The 12,055-nt window shown below is 41.7% G+C and overlaps 1 protein-coding gene across 1 annotated transcript in view; it reads right to left on the minus strand.

Moving 5' to 3' along the window:
* The window catches only part of WNK4 (WNK lysine deficient protein kinase 4), a 348,601-nt gene that overhangs the window by 87,281 nt on the left and 249,265 nt on the right, over positions 1–12,055 (minus strand). The window contains exons 7-8 of the mRNA XM_077459518.1: positions 5,147–5,504; positions 4,721–4,857 (exon numbers count right to left, since the gene is read on the minus strand). Of these exons, the coding sequence (XP_077315644.1) occupies positions 4,721–4,857; positions 5,147–5,504 (495 nt within the window). The remainder of the gene's footprint in view (positions 1–4,720; positions 4,858–5,146; positions 5,505–12,055) is intronic.

Raw genomic sequence — 12,055 nt, forward strand, 5'->3', positions numbered from 1 at the left:
TGAATGTCTTTTCAGTGAATACTTAGGTCTAAATACATTTAAGGACAGGATGTTAATGTTGATCACCTCGCTCCATCGTCCCTATGTGCACCCCTATCTCGACAAACTTGAAATAAAAACCTGTAATAGCTCTAATAAACCAAGTGGTAGCACATATCTATGGAACGTCACTCACCATACAAACATGATTAGCAAAAAAGATTTATTGGTGTCAAGATTAAGAAAAAGACATTAAAAAACATCATACATATAAAGGCATTGAAGCTATAAAAACAAAAGGACCATCTCTAGACAGGTAGTGCAATTCCACCCAAGTTGCAGGAGTTTTAAAAATGCTGTAATACAGCTGAAATTATATCCCCAGGTCTAAATGACCTATGAAGAGTGACCCAAATGATAAATCAAGGTTGAACTGATATTCAAAAAGTGAGGATGAATGAAGTCAAACCACAAAAGTGCAAGCTATGAGATGATATCAATGGTTCTCCAGATCTCCACTAGAAAAACTGTGGACAAGTAGATGATTGTATTAGGGTGGAAGGTAGCTGTGAAGAAATGGGGGAGCATTGCTTGGTAACAGTGGTCAAGAGGAGGTGTGCAAGTGGAATGGTAATGAATATAAGTATCCAATAAAGGCGCAGACTAGGCCAGAAGTACCTTCATGGAAGTGTTGAGCTTGCAGGGAGCGTAGAGCTTGAGAGCCTCGGAGAGATGACTGAGACGATTTGTGGGATGGAGCAGCTCGGGCGGCCAAGGTTGTGAAGAGCGAGGCAGCTGGACCGGAGAAGATGTAGAACCTTGTGATGGTGGGAGATCAAATTTCAGATCTTGGAAATGGCAAAGTAGCTCTGCTGTATTAACTGCATTGAACTGTCGTTGCTGATAGGAGAAGGATAGCTTAAAAGGAAATCCCCATCTGTACTTTATACCACGAATTTGTAGGATTTGCAGGTAGGGTTTTAAATTCCTCCACTTGGCAATAGTGGTCTTGTAGTGATATGTCCGCAAACAGCTGAAGCAAATGGCCCTGAAAGGAGAGTACTTGCTGTTCTTGGCTGCCTGCAGTAGCTTTTCTTTTGTATGGAAATAATGAAATTTCATGATTACATCTCATGGGGGACCATCAGGTTGTTTAGTGGATAATGCACGGTGTATGCGGTCTAGTTCCAAGCGTTCCAATGGGATGTCAGGTGCCAGTTCTTGGAAAAAGGCAGTAGCTATGACCTGCAGGTCCGTGATCACCTCTGGGAGGCCACTGAGACGGAGGTTGTCTCTACGGGCGCGGTTTTCTGCATCTTCCAGCTTATCCCGTAGCTGGTCTAGTGCATCCTGAATGTTGTCTACCTCTTGTTCATGTGCCTCCAACACTGTGGTTGCAAGGTTCATGCCATTCTCCAGCTAGTTAGGGTGTTGCCCAAGCTCCTTTAAGCCTTCGGCGAGGTCTGAAGAGAGTTTGCGAGAAGCTGCTGTAATTTCCTCCCTGATAATGGAGCGTATTTTCTGGAGCAGGGCATCTGCAGAGGGCTCTAGAGAGCTTCGCAAATTTGAGGGGAATTGCTACAAACTGTTGTCCTGGTATGCTAGAGCAGAGAAGGAGAGCTGCTCTGTCTCCTCGGGAGCTGGAGGCTCCGGCGCCATCTTGTATGTCTTTACAGCAGGAGAAGACTTATGCTGTGCCCGCTCTTTATGCTTAGTTTTGTCACCCCTGTACATGCCCGGTAGTAGTTCAGGCAATTGGGAAGCTCCGGTTGTCAGAACGGGCGCACTGGTAATGAGAGGGAGCCCGCTATGCCGCTGTATGTGTTCAGGTGGCACGGAACAGAGAAATCAAATGGCCATCTTCCACAGGAAAAATTTACTTTTTGTAGACTTGACGATTTTCCTGGACAAGGGCGGTCACATTGGGACAAAATTGTTTAGGAAACAATCCGACAGGGATCGGTGAAACCAGTCCGGCCAGAGCGGCCCATCTCTGGACTACATGCTTTTGACCAATATATGGTCTTACATACTTTGCAAGACTGCTGTTTTCAAAGAAAAAAAGGTGGCAATACAGCGCTGTCTAAACAATACTTGTGAAAAAAAAATTGTGCTTATAAACTAAATAAATAAAAACATTGAGACAAAACGTGACTGGATTGGAAGCTGCAACTCAAATGTGAGATACCCACAATAATATCAACAAGTTTTCCGAAAAAGCTGCGCTATAAAAAGTGAACAACTATATAACATCTAATACATATAGCATAATGTAGAAAAAAAAAAGTAATGTGATAAACCGTTATTTAATTAACCATATGGTGTCAACCCATATGGCATAGGTGAAATGCAAAAATATATGAAATTACATACAACTGTAAATGTTTTTTTTATATAAGAAAAAAAAACATGCACCACAACTGGGATAAGCCCAGAATCCTGGCATGCTGACATCACCGCGATTCTGCGCTGATCCCGGAAGCGACGGGCAGCGATAGTGCAGCCGGCCGGCTGGAGTTTTTATGTATAGGTGCTTTTATATCAGAAGACATGTAAGTGCAATATGATTTTTGTTTTATTAAAATAACTGACAATATTACGCTATGGTGGTTCCTTTCTTTTATATGTGGGAAATGAGTGGTGTGATTGTAGGAGCATAATATTGCCTGAGAGGAGCGTTTTAAAGGATTTACCTTCTTTGCTACCTAAACCTTGGTTGGGTGACAAGCCATTGGCGATATCTGATCTCATCTAAGGGATCAAAACAGCTGGTAAGCAGCAGTATTGTTGGTGGTACAGGATCCTTTCTCTCCTTTTTTTATGACACTTCTTCGTTGGTGTTGTGTGCAATATCACAGTGGAGACCCTATGGAAAATTGTTTCTCCTGGAAAATGGACTAATTAACTCTTTACACTCAGGGAGTTTGTTCAGAGACAATATCCTGATTCTAGTGGTTGTGGTGCATGTTTTTTTTTTCTTATATAAATAAATATTTACAGTTGTATGTAATTTCATATATTTTTGCATTTCACCTATGCCATATGGGTTGACACCATATGGTTAATTGAATAACGGTTTATCACATTACTTTTTTTTTTCTACATTATTACATAGTTGTGCACTTTTTATAGCGCAGCTTTTTAGGAAAAGTTGCTGTTTTCAAAGACAAGGAAGGAACTTACCCTGGAATCCTGGACCTGTGGACTTGATCACAAGCTGATAAGTATCGATACATTTACCATTCGTGGGAAAGGACTATTACTTTTTGGAAAGGATTTCCTCTTCACTTTGCTATTTTATTTGGGGTGTGAGAGCGAGTCCTCATAGGGACTCTGATTGGTACATTGAGAGGGAGGTCAAGGAGTTCTTATGGTTCCAGTGAGCCATACATCACTTTATTGGATACTTATAATCATTCCATTCCACTTGCACACCTCCTCTTGACCACTGTTACTCAGCAATGCTCCCCCATTTCTTCACAGCTACCTTCCACCCTAATACAATCCTCTACTTGTCCACAGTTTTTCCAATGCAGATCGGGAGGACCATTGATATCATCTCATAGCTTCCACTTTTGTGGTTTGACTTCATTCATCCTCCCTTTTTGAATATCAGTTCAACCTTGATTTATAACTTGGGTCACTCTTCATAGGTCGTTTAGACCTGGGGATATCATCCTAGCTGTATTACAACATTTTTACAACTCCTGCAACTTGGGTGGAATTTCATCACCCGTCCAGAGATGGTCCTTTTGTTTTTATAGCTTCAATGCTAATGTATGTATGATGTTTTTTTAATGTCTTTTTCTAAATCTTGACACCAATAAATCTTTTTTGCTAATTGTGTTTGTATGGTGAGTGAAGTTCCATAGTTATGTGCTACCACAGAGTTGGTTGAGCTATTACGGGTTTTTATTTCAAGTTTGCCATTCAATCTCTAACTATACTGTCAGTTCCCACCCTCTCCTTCTCCCCCCTTTTTTCATTTTGTCATTTTTACTCTAACATTTTTGAGGGTATCCCATCCCCATATGTTAGTATTGCTTCACCCCTTTTGACATAATATTTATGTAGGCGGCACCTTGAAGGTCCAGCATATAGTGTATTTTAGTGTATCAATGCTCCCCCACCTCGATATCGCTATCGTCCCTAGTGCGCCCCACCTCCACCTAATTAAGGACCCCCTGGTGCTCCTTCTGCCTGGTCGTCATGCCTCCATTTACCTTATTTGTTTATTGTAAATAATTTTGTAAGTACAGTCAGGTGGTCTGGCATTTTTTGTATAATGAATATAAAATTACATGATTTTTGATTGTACTCTTTAACCTCTATTTAGAAAATATTGTATTTATTACATTAAGCTCCTGAAGAAAAACAACCTGTGGAAAATATGTCAAGCAGAAGCCTGAACTGGATATCATCACCCTTTTTATGACCATCCATGTGTAGTTTACAGTTGGGTTACATGATACCGTGCCATACCTATGGTTAAAAATACTTGGTTGTTTCTATTTCTTTAGTAGGGTTGATGGGATATTCCAGTAAATGAGATTGTCATATGTTGAGTAAACTGTGATAAAGGATTTTTTAATAGGAAAACTTGTTTGTATGTTCAGTAAAATACTTATACATTTTAAACATATTTTGAGTGGTGTTGTGCCAAGAAAGTCTAATTTTTTTTCATTTCCAATATATACAGATTTTAAAGAAGGCAATAACCTTCAATTATATTTATACTTACCCCAGGAAAACATATCTCCGGCTGGGTGCTTGGGGGGCTATTAAGATCCTCTTGATCCTCACTTGTATGCCTCTGGGAAACGTCCACTGGCTCCATCAAACCAGAAGAACTAAGATACTCATCAGTCTCACAGTCCGCTAAGTGAAAAAAAATAGCTATGTTACGAAGTTTAAAAACATGGCTGTTTTTAAATGATACCTTTCTTTAAACACTGTACAGGAAATAAAATGTTTAACAAATTGGATAACTAGTTTGATTAAACGTTTGCTCTAATTATAATAATAAATATACAGTTTTTAAGGCCTGAGGTTTATGTCCCTGAACCTAAAAGCCATTATAAATCAGTTGTTTAGAGTTTGATACAAATTTACTGATAGGATGATCATGTGGAAGGTTTGGGTAGATAGGGAGAACATAAATGCTTACATGTAGTAGAGGAATAACATGTTTGTCTGAAGTTAAACAGGTGATGCTGATCAGCCTCTGGTTCCTCTGGTTCAGGCAGAAATGTGCCACTGTTTACAGACTCTGCGGATTCTGAGTTTGATGGCAGAGAGGTAGCTCCAGGGGTGGTATCAGGAGTGGGTGAAACAGTGGTGCTCTGAGAATCTCTCAGCTGCTCAAGGAGTTTTAGAATGTTTTGCTGCTTCTCATCTTCTTTTTTCTTCAGCTCCTCTTGGGCACGTTTCACCTTTTCTCGTTTCCTCTTTATTGCCAACACACGGTCACGAATAGCCTTTGCCACAATTTTGTAGTCCCCTTCACAGACAAAATTAAGCACCACCTTGGAAACACACAGGAAGTTTCAATACCAGATATATAATATCATATAATATCATAACATTTAACAAAAAAAATATTTTTTCTTATCTCACTATCCTTGTTTTATATTGCCTCTACTGACTCCAGGTGTGATTTGTATTGCATAATTACATTGGTCCAGTTTGGGCTAATGTAAGTATAAGCAAATATATCTCAAACCCAAAGGGTCATTGATGAAGTAATAAAAGTCATCTACTAGGTTCTGTGCCGAGCAGCTTCTCTACTGAATGTCTTGTATTTTTTTATAATGATTACAAGGTGTCCTCTGATTGGACATAGATCATGACATCACCGCCCCTCCTTGTATTCATCAAAAAACATACAAAGCGACCTGTGAATAGTGGCAGTGTTAAACAAGCAACCCTTTTAGGTCAGTGTGGAAGCTACATGGCACAGGACCTAGAACAGTGATGATGAATCTTAGCACCCCAGATGTTTTGGAACTACATTTCCCATGATGCTCATGCACTCTGCAGTGTAATTGAGCATCATGGGAAATTAAGTTCCAAAGTATCTGGGGTGCCAAGGTTTGCGATCACTGACCTTGATCACTGCTATCGCTATAGTAGAGCCAACTTCTACATCGATTGCCAGCTTCCCCAGCGGACCCTCAAGTATAAGATATGCATACTTTATGCATACCTCCCTCCACTCTGTGTACTGTAAGCTCCAGTGCTGGCTGCAGAGCTTGAATGGGGTAGTGCTTCTGCTGGAGGGGGTGAGTGTGTGTGTGTGTGGGGGGGGGGAGTGAAGCTTCACTTGAATGTGATGTTCTACATGCAACAAATGCACCATAGAAGCTCTAGACCCTTATCAAGCATGCACCTTTACAAGTTTGCCAAATGACAAAATGGTGGTCTGCTAACTTCATTTGGGGTGCCAGTAACAATTATTGGCACCACTTGTGCTATGCACATTTGCAGTGCATTTCTGAAATGGGCTATTCCTGTGCACTTTGTTGCACATTCAGGAAATGCCAAGCATGAATGCAGCCAAAGGGCTCTTTTCTCTGGCTTTGCAACCAAATCCTAACAATACTGTAAGACAAGGCTGTATACATGTCATGGCTGTAATACTTTACTTCTTCACAGGTGCAGCATTTTTAATGCAGGTTGCAGAGTTTGACAGGCAGCACCACCTATCAAGCTCCCCATCAAGTTTAATGGGGTCGCTCTGCAACTGCAAGCCAAACACTTGGCTCACAGTTGCAGCGCAGTCTCATGATGTAAAATTGTCATTCAGCAATTTTAAAAAAAGTCAAACAAAAAAAAAAAAGGTGTCAGAAGGCGACTGTAGCGAGGGTATAATTTCTGCCATGGCTGCAATGCACAGCATTGTGACCATAGCATTTTAGTGAAAATATAATTTGCTTTTTTGTGGGGGTGTGACTTCTAACAGCAGCCGAGTACATGACCATTTTGTTTCCATAAATTTAAAGAGACTCTCTACCACAACTAATTGTTTAAACTGATTGTGGACCACATCGCTGATACATAAAGTCAAAACATGAATTCCTCAGATTGGATCTTTAAACTGGGCCATTAACAGCTGGATGGTAAAAAATATTCAAAATGTAATACACATAATATATAGCAACATGAACATGGGGTTACACGCAACAAACACAAATATTGGGAGCAGAAATGGAAACTAGCTGCAACGAAAATCCCAGAGCTTTGTCAGACAGACAGAACATCCAACGCATTTTGAAAAACAAAATGCAGATCTTCTTCAGGGTCAGAGGGCTTGCGGGTTCCTGATCTGTAGCTAATATCCCAAATGTTGATGCTCCACCCATAAAGACAAAGAACATAACGCAAGAATTAAAAGAAAGCTAAGTCCGTCAGAACAGCACACAAACAACAGAGAATGTAAATCACATCAGCCAAGGGTCCATATATTGTAGGATGGTCTTATTATATAAATTAGTAGTAAATTAGTGTAAATTAGTAGTAGTTGGTGGCACATGAGGAGACTGAGGAGACTGATGGAGTGAGTTGAAGGATGGAGAGATAGATTTGGGTGTCGTCAGCGTATATATGATATTGAAAGCCGTGTGAGGCAATCAGCTGACCCAGGAAAGAGGTGTAGACTGAAAATAAGAGAGTGTCCAAGAACAGAACCTTGGGGGACCCTGACGGAGAAGGAAAGAGGAGAGGAGGAAGCAGAATTGTAATGCCCCATACACACGGTCGGATGTTCCAATGGAAAATATTCAATGGGAGATTTTTGTCGGAAATTCCAACCTTGTGTAGGCTCCATCGGACATTTTTCATCGGAATTTCCATCACACAAAATTTGAGATCTGGATCTCAAATTTTCCGTTGGGAATTCCGATCGTGTGTACACGAATCCAATGCACAAAGTTCCACGCATGCTCAGAATCAAGCAGAAGAGCCGCACTGGCTATTGAACTTCATTTTTCTCGGCTCATCGTACGTGTTGTATGTCACCGCATTCTTGATGTTTGCAATTTCCGAACTTTGTGTGACTGTGTGTATGCAAGACAAGTTTGAGCCAACATCTGTCGGAAAAAATCCATGGATTTTGTTGTCGGAATGTCCAATCAATATCCGATGGTGTGTACGGGGCATAAGTGTCACTGAAGGTGCATTGGGAGAGGTAGAGTGATGTGTCACTGAAGAGCACAGTCACAGAGACTGAGGGAGTAGAGTTTTTTGATTTGATTTTTTGAGAAGGAGGGGTGGTCAACCGTATCAAAGGCATCCAAAAGGTCCAGAAGTAGGAGTACAGAATAGTGTCTGTTGGTTTTTGTGGTTAGTAAGTCATTTGTGAGTTTTAGAAGAGCAGCTTCTGTGGAGTGTTGTTGAGGGCAAAATCCAGCCTGAAGGGGATCAAGAAGGTTACTCTTTATGAGGTGGTCATTAAAGTGGTTGTAGACCAGGCGTTCAAGGAGTTTAGTGGAAAAGGGGAGCAAGGAGATAGGGTGTAGATTGTTAAGATTGGTAGGGTGCAAGGACGGCTTTTTAAGTATGTTTTAGAGCATTGTGGAAGATTGTCAGGGCTGGGCTCAGCCATTCCTTCTCAAAGATGGCCGCTCAGCTGTCGGCTAATTGCCAGCTCTTATCTCTCCACAGTGACTCACCTGTTGATGATATCCTGCTCGTTAGTCCCGCCTACTTAAGCCGTCTAGTCCAGATGATCTCTGCCTTCACCTTGGTCACATCTCTAGAGACGCTCTCCTGTGTTCCTGTTAAAGACTTGCTTGGCTGACATTCCTACTGGCTCCAGATCCTGCTTGCTGTTCTACTATGCTCATCTCTGGCTCCCTGACCTTTTGGCTTGTTTGACTGTCCGTTTCCTGAACTCTGACTACGTTTACTCTATTTACCTTTTTTTATTATTATTATTTTTTTATTATTTTTAATATTTTTATATTTTTTTAATTATTATTAATTATTATTATTATTAAACAATTTAACTGTCCTAAACTGTCTCAGTCTGATTCATGGTTTCTGACAAAGAAGAGAGGTAGAGACTGAAGATGTGGGTTAGAGATTGTAGGATAGAATCAGAGGGTGATCGTAGTATTTGAGAGGGAATAGGGTCCAGGAGACAGGTGGTTAGGTGGGCGTTAGAAAGGAGTTTAGCAACTTCGTCTATAGTAACAGGTTTTTATAAGGAGAGTGTCAATTGTACATGTTGACGTGGGGTGTTATATCATATCTTATATCAATTATATAATTCTTCCTTTCCTGATCGTCCGTCATAATTTTTTTCCTATTGGCTGCAGTTAGACTTACTGTAAAAAAAACTCTGCAGATCAGTGAAGATAAAGTTGATCATAGGGCCAATAAAAAAAATGCTGTGCATATGTCTGCAAAATTAGTACAGCTTTCAAAAAGAATATCCATAATTTAAATATATTTATTTATTATGATCGTCAGCTACATCTAGTGGACAAATTCCGGTATTTTACTGAAATACCTCAATCAGGAAAATATTGCATTAAGGCTACGAGATAAAGCTAATGATCATAGGAAGTAAACACATTACACAAATTATGGCAATTATGTGCAGCTGTACAAAAGCTTGAGACATTTGCAAAGTATAGAATTTTAATTTCTATTTAAAATAGACCAACTACGAGTGTAATAATTGCACTAGCAGCAGTAGAGCAACACTTTGTATAGAGATGGCTAAAGCATACTATGCAGATTTGTGTATAGAGCCTTAGAAGATATAAATGAGATATAAAAATGTAAGCTGTGCTATCATGCAAATAACTGCCAAACAAAAGAAAAACAGATTTGTGGATTAAGCCATCATAAATCGTATGTAACACCTAATAGTATTTACTTATTTAAAGTGATACTAAAGACCCCTTGTTTTTTCCCTAAAATAAAAGAGAGGTTTATACTTACCTGCTCTGTGCAAGGATATTGCACAGAACAGCCCCTTTCCTCACCGGCACTGTCTGCTCATCCACTCCTGTGTGTGCCCCCATAGTAAACCGTGTGCTATGGGGGCACACGTGTGGGCACACTTCGAGCTGGGCTGTGTGCATCCCTAGACACACACAGTGATGCTCGGGCCATGCTCCCCACTACCTACTCAAAAAATTTGACTGACAGAAATGGGAGCCAAATGCTCTGCTCTTTGCTGTTGTGTCTATAACAGAATAAAGTTTGTATTTTTCGCTGTTGATGTCCCGTTTTTGGGCTCGCTAGGTCTTCCCTACGCTCAGTAGTTTGTTTGCTCTCACCTTTTACTGTGACAGTTTCTCCCATGAGCAGTATGGGAAGGACAATGAGTTATGAATCTGACTCAAGCAATCTCTGATAGTAATAGTTAGACCATGGGTAGGCATCCCCTGGCATGGTTGATGCAAGCGGCACACAAAGCTTCTTTTGCCAGCACTGGACTCCCTCCCCATCAGCAGAGCAGTGCAGGGAAGTGTCAGTGAGACACTAATGCATTCCAATTTCAGAGTTCCCCATGCCGCACCTGCACTGAGGGGGAGGCACTGTGCCCCCACACATTGTAAAAGATGGGAAACATTGTTTGGTTCTCTAAGGCCTCATGTACACTGCGGCTGGTAAACAGACGTTCAGAGGCAGTTGATGCTTTTTTCAGCTGCCCCTGAACTCATCCAATGTTATCTTATGTGTACATGTACACAGGTTCGTTGAATGTCGTTTTTAGGCAGTTGTGTTTATAGGCTTTTCTTTGAAGGCAAAAAAATTAGTTCAGACGCCGAAGTTTCTGCCGCTTCAGAGACCAAACGCAGCTAAACGCGGTAACTCTCATTTAGATGCCTTTCATTTACAAGCGTTTTTTCATTTTTGGCTATTTTGAAAAAAAAAAAAACACGTGTAAATTCAAAGCCTAACTTTGCTGTAGCTGCGATTGTCAGCTTTTGTGATGAGGAAGAGTCCTGCTAGCTCCGCCTACCATCTGGAGGAAAATGACTCACTTGGTTGCCCCTACCAATCTCAGAAAGAAAGGATTTCACTGTGATTGAGAAAACCACAATCAGGTGACAGTTTGTGGAATTACTGTTGAGCTTCTGGGAACTTTGTTCAAATTATTCCTGAACCTTTGCATCACTTACTACTGAACCTCTGCACTCTGTGTCCCTTTAAGCCACAGCCAGTATTCAGCACAATGAAAACCACACCCAACTTTTGCTGCGGTGCAGAAACGTTCTCTCAGCTGCAGGGGGCCTAACATGATCCTGCACACAGGCCTGTTTTCAGAAAATGCCCCCGACCCGAGCTCATCACTGCACATCCATTCCAGATGCTTGTATGTGACATCACGTGGGCTGGATGCAAGAGGTGGATCAGCGGGATGAGTATGTCAGGACAGGTAGATGTGTCTCATTTCTGCTTCCTTTTACCACTTTGCATATCACGCATATCATAGACTAGAAGAGGGTACAGCGGTGGAGCAGATTAGCAGGAGGGGTTCAGAGGTGGGACAGATGAGAAGGTGATTTGGTAGTGAGACAGAAGAGCATGGGGATACAGCAGTGGAGCAGATGTGCAGGGAGGTACAGTGGTGGGACAGATGAGAAAAGGGGTACATCAATGGGGCAGATGAGCAGGGGAGTTACAGTGGGGTGACAGAAGAGCAAGGGGGTAGAGTGGTGGTGCAGAAAAGCAAGGGTTACAGTGGTGGGACAGATGAGCAGGAGGGGTTCAGTGTTGGGGCGTGAAAGGGGCACAGTGGTGGGACAGAAAAGCAAGGGTTACAGTGGTGGGACAGATGAGCAGGAGGGGTTCAGTGTTGGGGCAGATGAGAAGGGGGTTCAGCAGTGGGACAGAAGAGCAGGGGGTACAGCAGTGGGGCAGATGTGAAAGGAGGTGCATTGGTGGGAAAGATGAGCAAGGGGTTACAGTGGTTGGGCAGAAGAGCAGGGGGTACAGAGGTTTGGCAGATGTGAAGAGGGGTGCAGAGGAGAAGGGAGGTACATTGGTGAAACACATGAGCAGGGGGTTACAGTGGTGGAGCAGGAGAGCAGGGGGAACAGAGGTGGGCCAGATGTGC

Source organism: Lithobates pipiens, unplaced genomic scaffold, assembly GCF_037356315.1.
Source record: "Lithobates pipiens isolate NorthernLeopardFrog02 unplaced genomic scaffold, aLitPip1_a1.2 Scaffold_28, whole genome shotgun sequence".
NCBI lineage: Eukaryota > Metazoa > Chordata > Amphibia > Anura > Ranidae > Lithobates > Lithobates pipiens.